The sequence below is a fragment of the Pleurodeles waltl genome, chromosome 1_2 (genome assembly GCF_031143425.1).
Source record: "Pleurodeles waltl isolate 20211129_DDA chromosome 1_2, aPleWal1.hap1.20221129, whole genome shotgun sequence".
In the NCBI taxonomy this organism is placed as follows: Eukaryota; Metazoa; Chordata; class Amphibia; order Caudata; family Salamandridae; genus Pleurodeles; species Pleurodeles waltl.
The window spans coordinates 932,122,959-932,144,189 of record NC_090437.1 but is presented as its reverse complement, the minus strand read 5'-3'; the positions used below and the strand labels follow the sequence as shown (position 1 = coordinate 932,144,189).

General features: G+C 43.5%; 1 protein-coding gene across 6 annotated transcripts in view; it reads left to right on the top strand.

The window, feature by feature from the left end:
* MICU3 (mitochondrial calcium uptake family member 3) overlaps positions 1 to 21,231 on the top strand; it is a 387,135-nt gene that overhangs the window by 320,921 nt on the left and 44,983 nt on the right. For all 6 annotated transcript variants that reach the window (XM_069200650.1, XM_069200668.1, XM_069200685.1 and 3 more), the window contains one exon: positions 983 to 1,140. In XM_069200650.1, coding sequence (XP_069056751.1) covers positions 983 to 1,140 — 158 coding nt within the window. The remainder of the gene's footprint in view (positions 1 to 982; positions 1,141 to 21,231) is intronic.

The following is a 21,231-nucleotide window of genomic DNA, read 5'->3' as shown; positions in this document are numbered from 1 at the left end:
AACAGGTGTTTGATATAAGAACGTTATTCCTTTATTTTTAACGAATTTGTCATGTTCGGCACTGAGACAATGTTTGATGAAAGCTAAAGTTCTAAGTAGTTAATATTTAATTTCAAATTATTTCGAATCTGTGACCGGTCTGCGTGGGATAACGGTGACCATCTGTGTTTAACTGTCACGTTTTTAGGTTTCGCCTAGCAAGTTAACTAAAAGCCCCACGTCCTACTCCCTTTAGAACTGCACTAAAAATAACCATTTAAACCTCATCCTGCCTGGTCTGGCATATGACGGCTTGAGACAGAGCAGAACATATGAGTCAAAAATAATACTCTGTGCTTTGTGAGATTTAATTTGCGTTAGCACTGAGCAAAAACGACGGTCCGTTGTGAATACCAAGTAGCGCATGAGGTAATGCGGGCGCTGAAACCGTGCTGTGCCCCAAGGCCTGGTGCCTCATTCCGATGCTGCTTAGTGGCACTGGAAATAAAATGTTGAATTATTTTGCAGTACATGGTACGGCTTTTTGCTTCGTTTTAGGAGGACTGACCGTTTTTTCTGAAAGCTTTCAGTTAACTATGGTTCCCAGCTATTTATTATTTCGCTGGAAATGGTTACACAGATCTGAAATCAGTTATCAAAGTGTAAAGTACTTTCAAACAACCTTTGGGCTAATAAGCAAAACATAGAATCTGTGACATGTTATATTGCACAACTGCTTACAACACAAACAGCTTATTATTTATCAAATATGCGAAACCTATTGCATTTACCAATGCTTGTTACTACTGCATCATCGGTGAGTTACTGTGATTTGATTATTGGATTAACCTGAACATTATTTTGCCTTATATTTTTGATTTATGAAATAGACAGATACCAAAACACTAAAGAAAGGTTTTTAGGTATTTCTGAGTTTTCAGAACTATATCTACAGTCATGCAATCATTATATAACGTTATGATTTATTTGATTGTTTACCTAGATGAGTTTAAACGTGCTGTCTACGTAGCAACGGGTCTAAAACTTTCACCACATTTGGTAAACACAGTTTTCAAGATCTTTGACGTCGACAGAGATGATCAGTTGAGTTATAAAGAATTTATTGGTATCATGAAGGATCGACTACACCGAGGATTCCGGGTAAGAATGCAATCGTGAACACAGTTTTATTCTCCCTCCAAATGTCACAATACTCCAACATAGTGAAGTGAATATTTATTTTACAGTATACATTGGCAATCTCGCAGCTGGTTAGCAACAACGTTATTTAACTAATTTCTTTCCTCTGTCACTCTATATAGTTTTTTCTATAAGGAAGTCCGTAAATCCCAGCTGGCAAAACCATAATGTACAAAACATATTTTTTTACTATAAATGACAACAGTGTTCGGAAGAGAGGACTGTAAATCTGTTCATGTGTATTGAAAACAGCACATCAAATATTTCTACCTTTGGGTGAAAAGATGCATATATGGTTTCCTCTTCGTAGACTAAACCTCTCACCACCAGCAAGGCTCCTATAGAATTATGTTCTCACACGTTCCATCGTTACTTTGAACAGTTTGGTCTCTCTGTGCCTGCGAGAAAAAATAATCAACTCAGAAAACCTCAGAGGTGACTTTTTCCTTTCCAAGAACCCAGTTTAGAAAGTCTACACCATCAAATAATGCTCAGTTAGTAAACCAATCTTTCCGAATTTCCGTGTCCAAATTTAGATATGGCGCTGTTACCTTCTAACTTCCACTTTTTTTAAAGGCTTTTAATCCTGCCTTTCACAGGAGTGAATTTGATTTGCAATAGAGGACTGTGTACAAGAGTCATGTGAATACCCCAAAAATTACACGTGTTTTATTTTTACCTTCTTTTGTAGAATCCCCAGCCTCTACCCAACCACTAAATGTGTGGTAAATCCGCGATATTGTTTGGTTTGCAACTGACATAGGTGCATGCTATTTTTGTCAAATTACACAGATTCCAATTCTGCAAACCAGCCTGCATATATTTATATATATTGCTTCTTGGGCACTCCTAAGTACAGTTTATATGCACAAAATGTATGTGAATGAGGCTTCAGGTGAGGGATGAGGTGCACTTAATTTAGAACTGAGGTGGCATACATTTTTATGCTGCACTACTTCTAGCAGTCTGAATTTTTAGAATGTTCTAGCTTAAACCTGAAACTGCTGGCTATATGCATTGGTGAGTATTTGACAAATTATTAAGTTCTGTAAGAAATGTGGAGCCTGAAGCAAGTGATGTGTAGTTCTTTGTAGAGCTAGCAGTCTATTTAGTTACGGGGTGCTAAAAGAACATTTTACTGATTACAAAAAAAACTGCCTAAGAATGAATATTGTGCTGACTACTACATTTGTAGTGGATACTTTAACGTCATAAAAACATGTGTCCCAAACCCAGGAATGAAATAGATATGTAGGTTGCCTGGGCATGGATTATATATGAACCCCTTTTACAACTATCTGGAGTGAATAATAGAGCTGTATTTCTGAAGCTAACTGTTAGAAATGTGGTTGTTGGTTGACTGAGGTGTGAGCCCTGGTCAAGCAACAGCCCCAATCCCTTGCAGGGTGAACCACAAAAAGTCACTAAATTAACCTGTGCCTAACCCTGGGTAGCGTGGCACAAAAAGCAGTCAGGCTTAACTTGGAGGCAATGTTTAAAGTATTTATGCAGCACACAAACAGTAGTAAAGTAAAAACACAACCCAGGAAAAATCTCAAAACCAATTTAAAAAAACAAAATACATTTTTTATAAAATATTTGACATCAAAATGACAAAAATCCAATCAGTAACACGGGAGCTATGAATTTTTAAAGATGTTAGTGGAAATAGTGCCAAAAAGCACAAAGCTCCAACTCTGGGTATCTGGTCACACTGGACTTTGTCAAAGTCACACTATCAGGCCAACTGTGATGGAGCGCAGATCAGTTACAGTTGCCTCTTTAGGCCCGCTGAAGTTTTACTTTCTCAGAGTTCGTGCTATGAGTCCTGTTCACGTTGGAAGGGGCTGCAAGGAGCAGGATGAGCATTGCAGGACTTCCACTGTGGTGCAAAGAGCAAGCTAGGCGTTGCAGCAAATGTTGCTGGAGCTTCATGTTGGTGGTCCCTGATGGAGCTTTGCACTGATTTGTGGTGTGAGCGTCACAGTCGCAGTGCAAACAGGCCCTGTGGTGGTTGCTATGGGCAGAACGCTTGATTTCAGCTCTCTGAGCCACACCAACCGTCGAGGCTTGGAGGGGCACCACTTGGAGGGTCAGAAACTGACTTCAGCTGGGTCCAGGTGCCGGTGCAGGATATTAGAGAGCCTTTTATGTCCCTGAGGCTCGTATCAGGAAGTCAGCAGACTAGCCCTTGGAGTCACTCTGGTAATCTGGGTAAAAGATGAGGTTGCAGGTTGTTAGACCTGGCATCCTTGGCATGATTTCCTCTGACCTTGTGCCTTCTGACCTCCTGTTTTCTGACTTCATTTGTGCTGCCTTTAGGATTTTGTGGATTTTGTGGATTTTGCTAAAGCACAGGTGCTCTGTACTCTTAAAATATGGTGACATTGGCTTATCCACAATTGGTATATTTAACTTACCTGTAGGTCCTTAGTAAAGTGTACTATTTGTGACCAGGGCCTGTAAATTAAATGCTACTAGTGGACCTGCAGCACTGATTGTGCCACCCACTACAGTAGCCCTTTAAACATGGCTCAGGCTTGCCACTGCAGAGCCGGTGTGTGCCGTTTTAAATTGCCATTTCGAACTGACAAGTGCACCTACATGCCAGGTCCAAATCTTCCTTTTTGTTACATATGTCACTCCTAAGGTAGGGCCTAGTTGGCCCCGAGGCCAGGGCGCTGAGCACTGAAAAAGGTAGACATATACTTTTATGTTTTACATGTCCTGATAGTGAAAAACTGTGAAATTCGTTTTTCACAACTGTAAGGCCTATCTCCTCCATAGGGTAACATTGGGGTTACCTTGAAGAAGCCTTTAAGTGTAAGTTCTAATTGGGAAAAGATGGAAATTTGGTGTTTGGTGTCTCTGGACTCAGTGTAAAATCACAACTTATTTTGAAGTCAGATTTTAAATTGCAAGTCTCAAAATGACGCTTTTAGAAAATTGCCATTTTCTTACTTTAACCAATCTGTGCCTCTCCCTGAAACATGCTGGGGTGGGTGACAGTTGGGCTTTGTGCGTTCTCTCTAGACAGTCACACACAGAGGGAGCTGGGGTGTGCCGTTAATGCCCCAATGACCGTACACCAGACTGATGGGTCTTCCTGGGCTAGATGGGAGGGAGGAGCTGAGACAGTGAATAGGGCTGTGCCTGTCCCCACACAAAGAGCTGCATAACACCCTGTAGGGTGTCTGGAGCCAGAGAAGGAAGGGCAGGGACCTTATGCAACTCAAAGGCCTCTCTTTGAAGTCTCCCCCACTTCAAAGGCTCAACTGGGTATAAGTACTGGACACCAAACCCCACCAAATCAGTACACTTCTGGATCAATCAATCAAAAAAATTCTTAAGCGCACTACTCACTCGTTAGGGTATCAAGGCGGTGTGGGAGGGGGGCTGCCGTTTACTGCTCAAAAAGCCATGTCTTGAGGTGCTTTCTGAAAGTTAGGAGGTCTTGGGTCTTGCATAGGTTGGTGGGGAGGGAGTTCCAGGTCTTGGCGGCGAGGTGGGAGAAGGTTCTGCCGCCGAAGGGGTGTGTTGGATGCGGGGGACTGTGGTGAGGGCGAGGTCAGCGGAGCGGAGATGTCGAGTTGGTATGTGGAAGTTCACTCGTTCATTGAGGTATGCCGGTCCAGTGTCGTGGAAGGATTTGTGAGCGTGGATGAGGATTTTGAAGATGATCCTTTTGCTGATGGGCAGCCACTGTAGGGATCTAAGGTGAGCAGAGATTTGTTCATGGCGGGGGAGGTTGAGGATGGATTTGCTGGAGTTTTTGTCTGAAGCTTGGCTGTGGTCCCAGCGTAGAGGGCGTTGCCGTAATCCAGTCTGCTGCTGAGGAGGGCATGGGTGACCATTTTTCTTGTTTCTAACGGAATCCATTTGAAAGTCTTGCGGAGCATGCAAAGGATGCTGAAGCAGGAGGACGATATGGTGTTCATTTGCTGGGCCATGGAGAGAGATGAGTCTAAGACGATGCCAAGGTTGTGTGCTTGGGTGATGGGTGTTGGGGGAGGTCCGAGGGTGGTGGGCCACCAGGAGTCATCCCATGCTGTCTTGTTGGGGCCGAAGATGATGATTTCTGTTTTGTTTGAGGTGGCTTGCTGTCATCCATTTGGCGATGTTGAGGAGTCCGGCGTGCAGGTTTGTCTTGGCGGTGGCTTGGTTCCTGGTGAGGGAGATGATGAGCTGGGTGTCGTCTGCGTAAGAGATGATGGTGATTCCGTGGGGGCAGAGGATGTTGGCGAGGGGGGCCATCTATATGTTGAAGAGGGTGGGGCTGAGGGAGGATCCTTGGGGGACCCCGCAGATGATCTTGGTGGCTGGAGACCGGAAGGGAGGGAAGCTAACTCTTTGGGTTCTTTCGGTGAGGAAGGAGGTGAGCCAGTCCAGGGCCTTGTGTCGGATTCCTGCATCAAAAAGGTGTGCGCTGAGGGTATGGTGGCATACAGTGTCGAAGGCTGCAGAGAGGTCTAGGAAGATGAGGGCGACGGTCTCACCCTTGTCCACTCTGGTCCTGATGTCGTCTGTGCAGGTGATGAGGGCAGTCTCAGTGCTGTGGTACTTGCAGAATCCAGACTGGGAGGCGTCGAGTATGTTGTTTTCTTCTAAGAAGTGAGACAGTTGGGCGTTGACTATCTTCTCAGCAACCTTTGCGGGGAAGGGGAGAAGAGAGATGGGACGGTAGTTTGTGAGGTCTTCTGGGTCTGCTTTGGGTTTTTTGATGAGCGCGTTGACTTCAGCATGGATCTGAGGACATCCTGCCAGGAAGGAGGACAGCTGTGCTGGCAGAAGGGACTGCCTCTCTGTTCAGCTGCATTGCTGTGTTGGCCTGCTGCCTTTTGCCTAGGAGTGAGAAGAACTGGGCTTAACACTCTACATCCTCTACAGAACTAAGTGACTCCAAGGGCGTTCTGGCTTGCCTCCTGTTTTGGAAGTCTCAGGGCCATCAAAGACTTCCCTCAACCCTGTTTCAGCTGCTGGATTGTGTCACTGAGGCGTTCCCTGCCAAGAGGTGCTAAATCAGGCCTGGGCATTGAGGGTGGATTCAACAACTGTTTGTCTTCAAAAATTGATGCATCGAGGCTGTTTAACCACTCTGAACTGATGCAGTTCCCTTCGACGCCAACGCAGTGTCGATTCAACGACGATGTGGGACCTGACTGCGAGGTTCGACAATGACGCAGCATTGATCTGAGGACATCGCTGCATGGCTCGACGACGACCCATCGCAAGGGGTTTGACGCCGACGTGTGACCCAAATGCAAGGCTCAACAATAAAGCATCTATTAAACTGTGCGAATCGGAACCAACACATCAAGTCTTCGGCACCGGCACTTTTTCATCCAAGGTTTTGTTGGGGTCCTGTAGCCAGCCTACCATCCATTGTGGTCAGCCTGAACTTTGGATTTAGCCCAATCTAGCGCAACCTCAAGTAACCTCTTAGCGCTATTGACTTTAAAGAACTACATTGCAGTTTATTCTTTAAAAAAATCATATCTCCAGTTATACTAATTGGATTTTTGTTGTTTTGGTCTTGTTTTACTCAAAGAAATATTTTCTATTGTTCTAAACTGGTGTGGGCTTTCTGTGGTGTTTGTACTGTGATTTGAGTGTTGCACAAATACAAACACATTGCCTCTTACTCTAAGCCTGACTGTTCTGTGCCAAGCTACCAGAGGGTGAGCACAGGCTAATTTAGGATGTGTATCCAACTTACCCTGACTAGGAATGTGGTCCCTTATTGGATAGGGTGCATATCTCTGCCAACTATAGATCCAGTTTCTAATATAGGTCCTGTCCTTCCTCCCCTGGCAGGAGGGCAGCAGGGCAGCATTTCCTTCGGAGCAGCAGTCCAGCAGAGTTGCACTCCTTTCAGCAGCACAGCAGTCCTTCTTTCTAGCAGAGTATCCACATGTCTAGAAGTGTACTGAAGAGTTTGTGTTTGAGGTCCCCTTTGTATTCCCTGGTCCCCTAGTTCGGAAAGATGGGAGTAGCCTCTAGTCAGTGTCTTTGAAGTGCATGGAATTTCCTGCCTCCCCTGTCACAGTGTGGGGTTGTTAGGCTCTTTGTGTGAAGGCAGAGCACAGGCTATTCAGTTGTGAGAGGGGCTGCACTAAGCTCTGCACCCCAACCTGCCACAAAATGGCCCATTCAGGCACATCCAGTCCTTCTATTGCATGACTGTCTGGGAGTCATTCACAGAGTCAAACTCAGTTAAACCTAGTCATGAGACTCAATCCGGGCTACAGGCACAAAAGGGCTAAGAGCAGGAAAATGCCAACTTATTAAAATAGCATTTTCAAAATTGTAAGGAAAAATCCTACTTTACCATTGAAGAGGGTATATCATTACAATTACATAGACCCCAAACATGGGATAGTGACCTGCTACCAATTGGAAATTCCAGCTTTTTCATTTTAAATTTAATAAGGATTCCCCAATGTTATCATATGGGAGGGGTAGGCCTCACAGTAGTGAATAACAAATTTAGGAGTTTTCTCATTACCAGGACATGTACAACTTAAAAGTACATCCCCAAACCTTTAAATTACACAGCACCTTGCCATATGGGATAACTAGGACCTAACTTAGGGTTGACATATTTAATTGTTAGACATGTCAGCTCTTTGTTTGATTTCCCCTGTCATTTTGGCTTTTCACCTCCTGTTTTGTTTAATCCTTTGCTGAATTTCATTGTTGCTGGCTTTAGGACTCTGGGCACTTTACCATTGCTGACCAGGGCTAATGTGCAAGTGCTCACTGTCTTAATGGTATTGGTCATTGGTTTATCCGTGATTGGCATAGTTGATTTACTATTAAGTCCCTAGTAACATGCACTATGTGTGCTCAGGGCTTGTAAATCAAATGCTGCTAAGAGGCCTGTAGCACTGATCGTGCCACCCACAGGAGTAGCCCTGTAAACATGTCTCAGACCTGCCACTGCAGTGTCTGTGTGTACAGTTCTAACTGCCAGTTCGACCTTGCAAGTGCACTCACTTGCCAGTGCCAAACTGGCCCTTTTACTACATATACTTCACCCCTAAATTAGGCCCAAAGCACCCCATGGGCAGGGTGCAGTGTTTTTAAAAGGTTAGACTTTTAGTGGTGTGTTTTACATGTCCTGATAGTGAAATACTGTTAAATTAGTTTTTCACTATTGCAAGGTCTTTCTCTCCCATAGGTTAACATGGGGATTGCCTTGAAATATCTTTTAAGTGTAATTTCCCATTGGGTGAAGATAGAGATATGAAGTTTGGGATCTCTGAACTCACAGTTTAAAAATACATCTTTTGGTGATGTTGATTTTTAAATTGTGATTTTGAAAATGCTACTTTTAGAAAGTGGGCACTTTTCTTGCTTAACCATTCTGTGTTTCATTCTGGTTGTGGAATACACGTCTGGGCCAGGATGACAGTTGGGCTGTTTGTGAATTCACTCTAGACAGTCACACAAAGAGAGCTGAGGTAAGGGAGCTGAGGATGGGTCTTCCTTGGCTAGAGTGGTGGGAGGAGCTAACACTTAAACTTTAATAGGGCTGTGCCTGTCCTTCCACAAAGCAGTCTCCAACCCCCTAGAGTATGTCTGGGGCCAGGGCAGGAAAGACAGGGTCTTGTGCACTTGAAAGACTTTCCTTTGAATTTTTCCTACTTCCAAGGCAGAAATGAGTATAAGTATTGGACCTCCGAGACCACAACTTTAGAACACTTCTGGACTGAGTACATTCTGCCAGGAAGAAGAGCTAAATGCCGTAGGAGGGACTGCCACTCTGCCTATTGTTTTGTTGTGCAGGCCTGTTGCTTCGGTCCAGGCAGTGAAAGGACTGGACTTTGCTTTCTGTATACTGCTGTGGAAAGCTCTCTACGGGGGACCAGTTAAAAGTCTCCAGGACATCAAAGCCTTCATCTGCCAGTGCCTAGGTTCTTCTGCTGATAGTCCTGGCTTGCCAAGTGGTGCCAACTCCAGTCCCTGGGCCCTTGGAAGTGTAAACTGGTGACCTGAAGAAGAAAATCTATGCACCGATGTGTTGCGGCAGAATAATCGATGCAGCACCTGTCCCTCGGCTGAAGAATCAACATAGTGCCTGTCTCATGGCTGCAGAATCGACACAGCGCCTATTTCAGAGTGACTCCATCATCACAGCACATCTGGATTTTCCATGCATCGTCCTCGGGGCATCAATTTCTCATCGGCCCGCACCGCAATAAGGAACCGAGGATGTGCATCCGGAAATCAACACATCGCCTTTCTTTAATATACAGGACCTGGGTATAAGGTATACCACTCTACAGGGGCTAATAAGTAAAATAAATAAGCCAATGTAACCTTGTTTTAGGGGAAAGAGTAGTGGTAAAATGCACAGAGTTGTAGGACCAGCAAAAATTTATTCAGCAAAAAAAGTGGAAGGTGAAGGCAAAATGTTTGATGGTGTCCCTGTAGAGCATGGGTACTCGCAAAATTTTTCCCAGGGGCCACAAAGTTTGGTCAGCGATGTGATGGAGGGCCACATTGATGCCAGAAGGATGGCGGTCAAGGTTTGGGGCAGGGGTAAGATGGTTGTAGGGGAAGCATAGTATATACATCTGGTGAACTGCGCAATGTGAAACCCAAAACCTGGGATTAATCCTAGCTTCCCCACTTAACTAAATTGTGTGATCCTAGCAATTGTTTTATTTCACTTTCCTCTTTTTTTTATTATTTCCTACAAGGATTTCGAAATACATGACTTCATAATGTGTGCTGTACAAAACCTTCTCCTGTGTTTGATTTAATAAACCATAGTGTAACCTATGTATAATATAATAATATATACCCAGTATAATATAAACCCAGACTACCCAACAGTGCACATAACAACTGACTTGACTCTTACGGACTTTATCATATTTGTATTCTTTTGCTGCAAGATGTCTTAAAAAAATAAAGGTATTTCTAAATACATGCTGTTTCTTTAATTTAAGTTAATCTTTGTATAAATGCTTGTCTGTTTATTAACACCTTTTTAATGTTCCTGCTGAATCAATCAAGAGCTGCCATTGCTTAGGGGGCCGCATGTAAAGGTCAGGAGGGCTGCATGCCCGTACTTTGAGTATCACTGCTGTAGAGAGAGCCAGGTGCAAAATTAACTAACGTTCATATCAATTCTGACATTACAGAGCTTTTTAACATGTCTCTTCAGTGGTATGGCTCTCTGCTTTATGCAACATCTAATCATCACCCCTATCTCAAAGAAACTTTAAACCAGTTACAAATTGCCAATGGGCCGTGTCCCACTTCCAGTCTTTACTATCACAACAAAATACTTCAGTTGGAAGCAAACAGACAGTTTTGATGATACAGGTGCATAAACCACACTCTAGTTAACATGGGGCTATTTTCAGTGTCCTGGGACATATAGATTTTGACAGTACCATTGTTCTGATTGATAATACAAACTGATTTCCTGTTTAGGTAGAATTGGTGTGAATACAGGCCTTCTAGAGTGAAGTTGAATATTATGCCCACATCGTGCACTGACATCGCCATTTGTATGTCATGTGCCTGCTGTACGTAGGGTATCCAGACTCCATATGGTTTTTAGAGACCAGTGGGATCCCTTCTGGATGCCCCTGGTAAAACATAGATCAAGATGGGCATTGTGGTACAGCCTAACCTGACAATGCGTTGTTTACATTCCAGAGTAGAAGGGTGTAGCCTCAGACACCGAAGTATGGAAGGATGGAGACAGGGCTGCTTTAGAAATGCAGAAGTGACCTTTGTTTATTCCTATTGGAAGATGGTTTATTAGTAGGGGCAAGTAGGTACCTACAACTAGTAATAACACTTTTGGTAGCTTGGATGTTAGAAATGGGGTCTTTGGTTGGCAGTCAGGTTACCCCATGTCCAAGCAAGGACCCTCACTCTAGTCAGGGTAAGTCACACACAATCCAAATTATCCTGTGCCCACCCTCTGATAGCTTGGCACTGAGCAGTCAGACTTAACTTAGAAGGCAATTTGTAAAGTATTTGTGCAATAAATCATACAATAACACAATATAGCACCACAAAAATACACCAAACAGTGTTTAAAAAATATATATAATATTTATCTGGTAAGATGCAGGTCAAAACGATTAGAATGCAATAAGTATATGTTGAGATATCACTGAAAAGTGATATAAAGTGACTTAAGTCTTTTAAAAGTAAACAAAGTCTCTTTCAAGCACAAAGTACCTGGTCCGCATTAAAAATCTCCGCAAAGATTCACAGAGGAGGAGATGCGTGGAAACAAAGGGGTGCACGTTGTTTAGTTTTCACGCAGGGACGGCTGTGCATGGATTTCCTGCACTGGCAGGATGATGTCACAGGAGCTGCGTCGATCCGGTGGACGTTGCGTCAAATTTTCTACAGCACGGCAGGTGCTGCCTCGATTCCTCTATGGAAGTCGGGCTGCGTCATTCCGGGTCGGCTGTGCGTCGATCCAGTGGGCCGTACATCAAATTTTACAGACGCTACGCTAGCGCTGCGTCGATCTTCTCGTTGCGAAGTCGGGCTGCGTCGTTCCGGTTCGGCGCGCGTGACATTTTCACTGTGGGGCAGGCTGTGCGTCGTTTCTGGCAGGCTGTGCATCAAGTTTTGACGCACAAGGAGTCCTTCTTGAAGAGATGAAGTCTTTTTGGTCCTGAGACTTCAGGGAACAGGAGGCAAGCTCTGTCCAAGCCCTAGGAGAGCACTTCTTCACCTCAGCCAGAGAGCATCAAGGCAGCAGGGCAACAGCAAGGCAGCAGTCCTTCACAGAAAGCAGTCAGATGAGTCCTTTGGGCAGACCGGCAGTTCTTCTTGGCAGGATGCAGGTTCTGGTTACAGGTTTCTTCTCCAGGAAGTGTCTGAGTTGGTAGGGGGCAGATGCCCTGTTTAAATACCCAAATGTGCCTTTGAAGTGGGGGAGACTTCAAAGAGTGGCTTTGAAGTGCACCAGGTCCCCTTTCAGTTCAATCCTATCTGCCAGGGTCCCAGTAGGGGGTGTGGCAGTCCTTTGTGTGAGGGCAGGCCATCCACCCTCCCACCCTCCCAGCCCAGGAAGACCCATTCAAAATGCAGATGTATGCAAGTGAGGCTGAGTATTCTGTGTTTGGGGTGTTTGGGGTGTGTCTGAGTGAATGCACAAGGAGCTGTCAACTAAACCCAGCCAGATGTGGATTGTAAGGCACAGAATTATTTAAGTGCAGAGAAATGCTCACTTTCTAAAAGTGGCATTTCTAAAATAGTAATATTAAATCCAACTTCACCAGTCAGCAGGATTTTATATCACCATTCTGGCCATACTAAATATGACCTTCCTACTCCTTTCAGATCAGCAGCTACCACTCAAATAATGTACGGGGACAGCCCCAATGTGAGCCTATGAAGGGAGCAGGTCTCACAGCAGTGTAAAAATGAATTGAGGAGTTTTACACCACCAGGACATGTAAACTACATAGGTGCATGACCTGCCTTTTGCCTACACAGCACCCTGCCCTATGGGTTACATAGGGCATACCTTAGGGGTGTCCTATATATAGAAAAAGGTGAGTTTTAGGCTTGGCAAGTACTTTTAAATGCCAAGTCGAATTGGCAGTGAAACTGCACACACAGGCCTTGCAATGGCAGGCCTGAGACAAGGTTAAGGGGCTACTTAAGTGGGTGGCACAATCAGTGCTGCAGGCCCACTAGTAGCATATAATCTACAGGCCCTGGGCACACATGGAACACTCTACTAGGGACTTAAAAGTAAATTACATTGTCCAATTGGGAATGATCCAATGTTACCATGTTTAAAGGGAGAGACAATATGCACTTTAGCACTGGTTAGCAGTGGTAAAGTGCGCAGAGTCTTAAAACCAGCAAAAACAGTGTCTAAAAAGTGGAGGGAGGCAGGCAAAAAGTTAGTCTGTCCGGGATAACATTGGCTGAGCAGTTAGGCTTAACTTAGCAAACAGGTGTCTAAAGCATTTAATATCACCAAAAGAGTAAATAAGTAAGACACAAAACACAGTAAAAATCCAACATCAATTTATAAAAATAGAGAATATTTTTTTATCTTTAAAATGACACTCAAAGAACAAAAATCCAATGTAGGGAAGGGAGATATGAATATTTTAGGATTAAATGGAAAAATTTGCTTTCTGGTGCCTAAAAGAGAAAAGCACAAACCGTGGCTATATATGGTCGTGCTGGTCTGGGACCAAGTCATATTTGTAGGCCAACTGCGATGGAGCGGGTCAAGGTTTTACCTTTGCATGTAGTCACTTATTTGGAGCTTTTTCTCTTGACGTTGAGCAAGCGAGCCCCCAGATCCGGATTTCAGTTTGATGTTGGTGACCTGCTGCAGCGTGATGCCTCGGCAAACTCCTGGAGGTCTTTGTCTTCTGCAGCGGCGAGAAGCTACCAAGCTTTCAGCACGGCAACCCAGTGTGGTCAGGCTGAGTCGTAGTTCAACGTCGGTGACTTGGCTCTCGACCACAACCCGGTCTTCTTCTGGAGCTTTTCCAAAATAGCTGTCCAGAAGTTCCCAGATTTTCAGAACTTCTTCTGAAAGGTCCTTTGAGGGTCTTGAATGGTCCACAATGCCACCCTAAAGTCCAGAAGCTTTGATTTGCCTCTTGGAATTTGGGGACTACAATTCCCACAATGCACCTTGTTAATCCAAGTAAAGAGCAGGTGAACCTAGTAAACTGGGCTTGTCCCATGGTAGTTGAGGTAAGTGACTTTTTCCAGCACTTTCTTCCTGTTGCTGATCAAGGAGTCCGCTCCTTGATCTTTGAAGACAGGCAAAGACCTCTTTTGTGAACCTTGAGAGTGCAGAAGGTGCAGCCCTGAGTGCAGTCCATGGGTTCAGCATGGCAGTCTCTTTCTCCAGAGGTTTCCAAGCAGGGATCTGAGGTGCAGTGCAACTCTCCCATATTTATTCCAGATTCTGGGCTGGCAAGAGCAGGGCACCCCCAACCAATGAGGTTCAAGTTGCCACCCTCCGTGATGACCACTTCCTGGAAAGTGGGGCATGTTTCTGTCCCAGAATGCACATCTCTACAAAATCAAAATCGAGAAAATCTCTCCTGGGAGTTCAGGTCTGGCTAACCCAACCCACAGCTTGGTTAACTTTTCCCTACTCTCCCCTTCCAGCCCCTCTCCAAATCTAATTAGAAAGGCTCCCATCTGGCTGGGGGCTCAGGAAGATTGGGGGGGCTGGGATCTGTACTATCTGTGCTTCTCCCTTTTAAGACCAGTTTGGCTTCCCAGACCACTTCTTGTCCCGGCATCTGAAGGCAGCAAATCTCCACTGATGAGATGTTTCCAGTGTTTCAGCCCTAGGCCTCTTCACACCTAATTAGTGAGCAGCGTGGATCAGCTGTGAAAAGTTGGCCAATCAGAAGAGGCTACTACAGGGCTGTTTTAGGTAACTTAGGAAAGCAAGTTCTAAAACTACTATACTGCAGTAGTCATAATAAATCCGACCCTGGCAAGTTGTTGTATTTATTATGTTGATACCATGAATTGCTTTTCTAGCTCATTCCTGTCAAAAGGTAGACTTTATAAAAGTTTAATAAAGCCTTCCCATGTTAATCTATTGAGCTAGCAGCACTACTGTGGAAACAACACAATTGGCAGTTTTTACCTCACCACAGCATATAAAAGATCTTTTTTAATGTCCCTGCTTTTTATAACAAGGCATCCTACCCTTGGGACTGCTAGGGCAGACCTTACGGGTGACTTATAAGTAATGAAAAGGTAGTTTTAGACTTTAGAAGTACTTTTAATTCCAAAGTCGAATTTGGACGGTCTTTTATTTTAAAACCAGCCTGCAATGTAGGCCTGACTAAAAGATGATAGCTGACAGCACAGCAGTGCACACTGAAATGCATTAAATCAACTGGGGGTCTCTAAACCTGCATGCCCTACCATATACTAGAAACTTACAGGTAGGTTGTCTGAACCAATTGTAATTACACCAATTGCCATATAACTTTTAAACAGAGCTGTAGCCCTGGACCTGGTTAGCACAGCCCAGGGCACTTTCAGAGATAGTAACCATTAATATCACTCAAAAGGAATGGTGATCAGGGCAAGAAGGATAACTTTCTCACAATCTGTTACTGAGCCTCTGGGTAGGCAGGAAGGGAGGGCTCTCTTTTGCGGATGGAATCTTCTGGAATGGACCCTGCCCCTCTGCCTCTCCCCCTAGTGCTACTCCAGAGAGTAAGACTGATGACTGCCAGTTGCAGAGTTTTCACAATTCATTGAGCTTATGTTTTGGGTGCTCCAGTTTGGAGAAAGCATCTTTAGTACCTGGTGCGAGAGCCATCACATTCAACAAACACAGTCTCCTCTCCAGGATAAGGTACTTTCGGAAGGGAACTGCTTCAGACTGGTTGCAGATCACTAAAAATGGGATTATCATCCCCTGTACAAAGAGGGACCCAGCCTATCTCACTTAATTTCAGTCCTTCATGATCAAGAGACTGAATGCTCTGCATAGTACTCAAAGAACTACTGATACCCAGAGCTGGTGCCGTTCATGGCCAGTCTCCCAAAGGTGCTGGGATATCACCTGATGTCTGTGCCATCATGGGGGATGAGCTGTGTGTCTCCCTGGTGCCTGTAAGCCTGCCTGCCTGCCTGCCAGGAGTGGGGAAGTAGTGCCTCACCTTTCAAGGAGATAACTGCCGGAGGAGATGCCCAGCTTTTGTGTATAAGAGTGGGGCAGCCCAGAGGAGAGGAATGAATCAAGGCAACTGTAACCAGCTTGCACATGAGTATAGGAGTGGGTCGCCTAGCCTTCCTGAACCTTTCCTGTCCAAACTTCATATACCTGCACAGCTGACAACCTGAGAGAGGCTTTCGGTGTGGCAATGATGTTGCTGCCCAGTTGTGGGAGTCTACTTACTTGTTCTTACTCTGACAGATGGCGACAATGGGATTACTTGTTCTGTGGGCAGAGGGAGCACTTGGGCATGAGTTGCTGCTTTGGAAACCCACTTAATGTCTCCATCAATACCCGGAAAAGAAGACTGGGTTACCTGCCCTATCTATTGTTGTAAACCATGAACAGGATCATATGTGCTGCAGTCACCTGCTGACATAATGCTCAAGAGTCTTGAGTGCCTGATACTTCAGAAAAACCAACCATCTTAACTCAAACATTGATGGGGCCTCTCCCATCAAACTGAATGAGTATTTTGTTCTTTATGCATAGACGCCCTATGAAGAACCTTTTACAAAATGTGGAAGGCTGCACACATATGCATTTGTGACCTTGCACATATGCCATAATCTCTCTCCTTATTTTGGGTAATTATAATCTTGGACCACCAGAATTAAAATCCTATGCCTGATTGATGCTCATTTATGTAGTATTATGTTTGGGTGTCTATTAAAAGTACTTCTGTTTTTCTGCACAGAAAAGCATTGAACTGGACAACATTTTCTGTCTGTTGTATAAATAAGTTAGTTGTGAATCCTCTGCCCCCCCCCCCCCCTGCACACTACCTCACTGAGAAGCCTTTAACAATTTGCCCTCCTTATCCCGAGACTCAAGTGTGCAAAGGGTGTACCTGGACCCCAGTTTCCAGTGCCATAGTAGGTCAGGCTCCAAGACATCAATAGTAAAAGGCCCAGGCACCACGGTTGAGACTCAGTAACCCCAGTTTCTCCATGAACCCCAGATATGTTCTGACAGCAACGCCTAAATCTGTCTGCACCTTAAACACTGTAGATTGACATTTTAAGTGTCTTAATGTCAATAGAAGTTAAATGTTTTGCTGCAGAGTACATATAATAATCCCTGAAATTCCACAATCGCCAAATCTGAATTGGTTCCAGTGGATTTCCCTAAAGTGCTGTGTGCGTCATCAGCCTATCATATGTGCCTCAGGCCCTCGGCCTGTCAACTAAGTTCTTCTACTGTATTTGCTCTACATGTTCTTTGTGCAATGACAGCTGTATAATGGTGATATTTAGCATTGCTTCATCTCAATTTGTAAAGTTAACCTGAGTTCAGGCCAGATCTTTTATCATATCATAAATTCACTGGGTGAATGAAACTGCCTCTACCTCAATGGTACTTAAATAGAGGTCTCAGTAGAAGACTGTAGACGGGACAAAATGACAGCATTCACTCACTCAACAACTCTAGGAACCACCTCCACCCTAAAAACCTATGTAAATTACGTTTCAGCTCGGTTATTTTACTTTGAGTAAATTAATGCAGGATAAATCAAGCCATATTGCAATCTCGTTTCCTTGTAGTGCTACAGACACGTATTTGTCCAAGTAAAACTCACCAGATGCCTGAGCTTTTCACAGTTTGAGTACAGTAACATTGTACACATGTCTGCCCAAAAGGTTAACTAGTTTAAAAACCGGTAGCATGAAAAATCTTCCCTAAAACTGGCTGCCAGAGTTCAAGGAGTAATGATATACAGTCAGGCCGGTTTAAGTACAGGACCCTAGACTTTCAGTCTAGCCCTCAGATCAGAGGCAAACGATGCTCCTCAGAAACACATTAAACAAAAGCATTCAAACATTACTTTCATGGTGCAGTGTGGGATATATCATAACAAAGGCATATGGAGACTCTCCTAGTTCCCTTTGTAGACTCTGTCTTATTTATGGTGTATAGCAATACCGTATTGAAAACCCCCATAACCCAAATTAAGAATTTGAATCCCGTTACATCAGTAAGATTTATAGGACTCTTTGAACACTTCCACCCAAGCAACCCTGTCTGTTCACTAACCCAGGCTATGAAGAGACCCAAAGTAACATGCTTGGTCCTAAATAAAACTACTGAGATGTGCAGTAAGCCAATATTTAACGTCCTGTTGTGTTTTCATATTTAAGCTGCTCATGCAATGCCAGTGACATATAGCAGTAAGAATCATATCGATATTAAAATGTAAGATTATTCTAGGCATAAATTAAGTACTCTCGAGTATGTAGATAGCTGTTTGGAACTGTAGTTGAGATATCCCAGTATTCATCAGCCCACAAAAAACATGTTGCCAATGGTAGAACAAAGATGACTCAATGGAAGATGCATGAGATGTTCGTTGCAACAGTCTCACTCATTTAAAAAAATATATATATATATATTTCCCCTTCAAGTTCTGCTTGTTTGGTGGCTTGGTACCCCTTATCCTAGCAACACCTAAATGTTTTTGTTGTTGGTCGTACACTGTTTTTGCTGTAAACCACAAGCAATGCCTAACAAATACCTTGCAAAGTTCTTGTAGTCTAAAATAATGCATATCTGGAATCCTGCTCATTAAGCTTGCTCTGAAAGACATATGTTGAACAACTGTTCCCTTTAGAATGGTTTGTGTCCTTCCAAGATGAAAGTACTCCTCCCTTGTTTCCCTTGCCACAGCGACCTGCCTTGGCTCTCCCTGTCTTACTTGGGCAATGGAATTAAAAAACATGTTCACACAGCCAGCATTATACAAAATAATCAGTACAAAGCATGTGAATATGGCCTGCCAGTGAAACTGAATAACGAGGTACCCCTGCTTTAAGGTGGAGTTGTTCCCATGTCTGGGCTCAAAGCTCAAAATATATCTTGCTCCTGACCCAACAATATTTCCCAGCTCTGCTCTGAAGAAGAGCCAGCAAATCAGTTTTCTTTCTGGAATTTACTCAATGCCTGTGTTCTTATCTAGCTTTCCACAGATATTGAACATATACAGGTCACCTTAAATTAGACAGAAAGTAGAAAACTCTGGTAGTTCCTAAGTTTTAGGTGATGAGCAGCTGCTTTCATCTGCTGACATCATGAACTCTGCATAACCACCAACACTCTAAGACTGCTTACCTCAAATGTCTGATTTTCTAAACAGGATTAGCATAGTGCCATCCGTGCCACGCTGAAAAATGACAAAAACCTTTTACCACTCAAGGCACTGTATTACAGCTCTGGATTGGTGAAATACTATCTAAGCCAACCTGGAATTAATAAAATCAGTCCCTGACGCATGTTCTTCAGTCTCATCGTAGCTTGGCAGAGAGACATAGCTTTGTCCAGATACAAGAGAGCACCCAGTATAATTCAAAGCAGGACCTTTTCAGGCCTAGAGTGCCGCATTAGAGGCACTCTAAGCATGGAAGGGTATTTCTTTCTCACTTTAAATTAGTACTCCCCGGTGTTAGACCAATTTATGGCCATTGGATCAGTGATTTTCCAGCTTCCCTCTGCCAGAATAATGACATTTTAGAACCATTGGAGCTTCTGCCAAGAATGTTTACCTGAGGAAAGGGCTGTAAATGAAATTGTACCATTGGAGAACGATACAAATCACTACTTTATCTGAAACTGTCTCATGGAGGACACCTTCTGAACCCAAGAACTGAGACCAAAGTCTAGGTTTGCAAGAGAATCGACTATGCATCAGCAATACGACCCCCTGCTCTTGGAAGGCTAGGTCCCGTCACCTGTTTGCAGCCACATACTCTGTACTTGGCATAGCACTGACTACAGGTAGATCACTCATATCATGGTATGTTATGAGAGTCCCAAACTGGACTCTTGTGGTCCCCCCACATTCCTTGCTTTGCTTATCAGAGGACCAGCACTGGATAGAATTACAGCAGCTTGGGGTTATCCCATGAGGCCCCAGGATAGGGGGATTTCTAAGATGGTTGCTTATGTCTTTAAAGAATAAATGGTCTGAAGGTATACAGACCTAGTAATACTAACTAACTGAAAATAATGCTTTCCAACAGGCCAACACAGTTAAAATTGTCCATAATTTTGCGTTTGCAATTAGTAGACCCTTCTTTTCAGTTCCAATGTCAAAATGTGCCCTTCTTACCATACTTCGAGTTACAAAAATATATTGAGGTGCTTACTGGCACTGAGAGTGAGGGTTAAATAGTAATTGTTTAATATCCTGTATTGCAGAACTTTACGTGTCTGCAGAATTGCTTACTGACTGCGGTTGTTGTTTTTGCTCCAGATTTGGGTCAATGGTAAATGACTGTAGAGGGCAAGGGGTTTCAACCAGGGATAAACATTTCCGCGTGGATTTAAAAGAAATTGTTACACAGAGAAAATACATTGATACGGTATATTTACACATGTAGAAATGTATGCTTCTTCTATATGCATAAACGTTAATGCATGTGAGTACTCGTGGAATTATTTGAGAATTCCTATGAAGTCAACATTGTACAGACATTGTGTTGTGTAAGACTGCAATTGAAATGTCCTTTTGTAAAGTTTTGTGGTTTATGGACCGCTGTAAGGTTTGTAAAATAGTCTGTTGTATGTCAGTTAAATTGTACTAAATAGAAAGCTTAATGATGTCTGTAATTGCTATTGTAGGTGCTAACGTCTGTCTGTCAACATAATAACATGCGTTTGTTGAACTGTACTTCAGCAAAAATGCCTAGTATGCTTCACATCCCATTTTTTAAATTGCCGTTTATTTACAGGCACTGTTCTTGGCCTGTGTTGCAAGTAATTCGCGCATTAAATGTTTTGATCTTGGTGCGTTTTGCACTCTCGTTACCCTAACATTTACATCAAGTGCAATTAATATTGGACACAAATATTAGTGGAAAAACGAGTATTTTGGTCACTGTTAGGCTGAGTGGGCTTGGGAGGAACGTTTCTCGGTCTTCAAAACCTAAATAGTGTACCTGGTGGTTTACCTAAACTTCATTTCTCGATCTTCTTTCTGTTAACTATTTAGGTGAGGCTATATGTATGCACGAAAGTATTAGTCCCCTAGCGTAATTTACAGATGTGTCATTGAATTTTTTTTCACTTAATGTGTAATATGATAAATATTAGAATTGTGTGCACTGTATATATTTTGGAACTCCTGCTTTAACCTCGGTGTGAAATACTATATGCTGTGTTGTAAGAAGCCGCATTTGTTCAGAGAAGGTTTTTCATCCACTCCTGCTTTCATGTAAATCCTCGCTCCCATGACTATTTTCTTGAAGAATGGCTTTTTGTACTGCCAGTTGAGGAAACATTAACCCTGCTTTAAATGCAGACTTTCCTAAATTTCCTTTTTCACAGTTTTCCTGTGTAGTGAT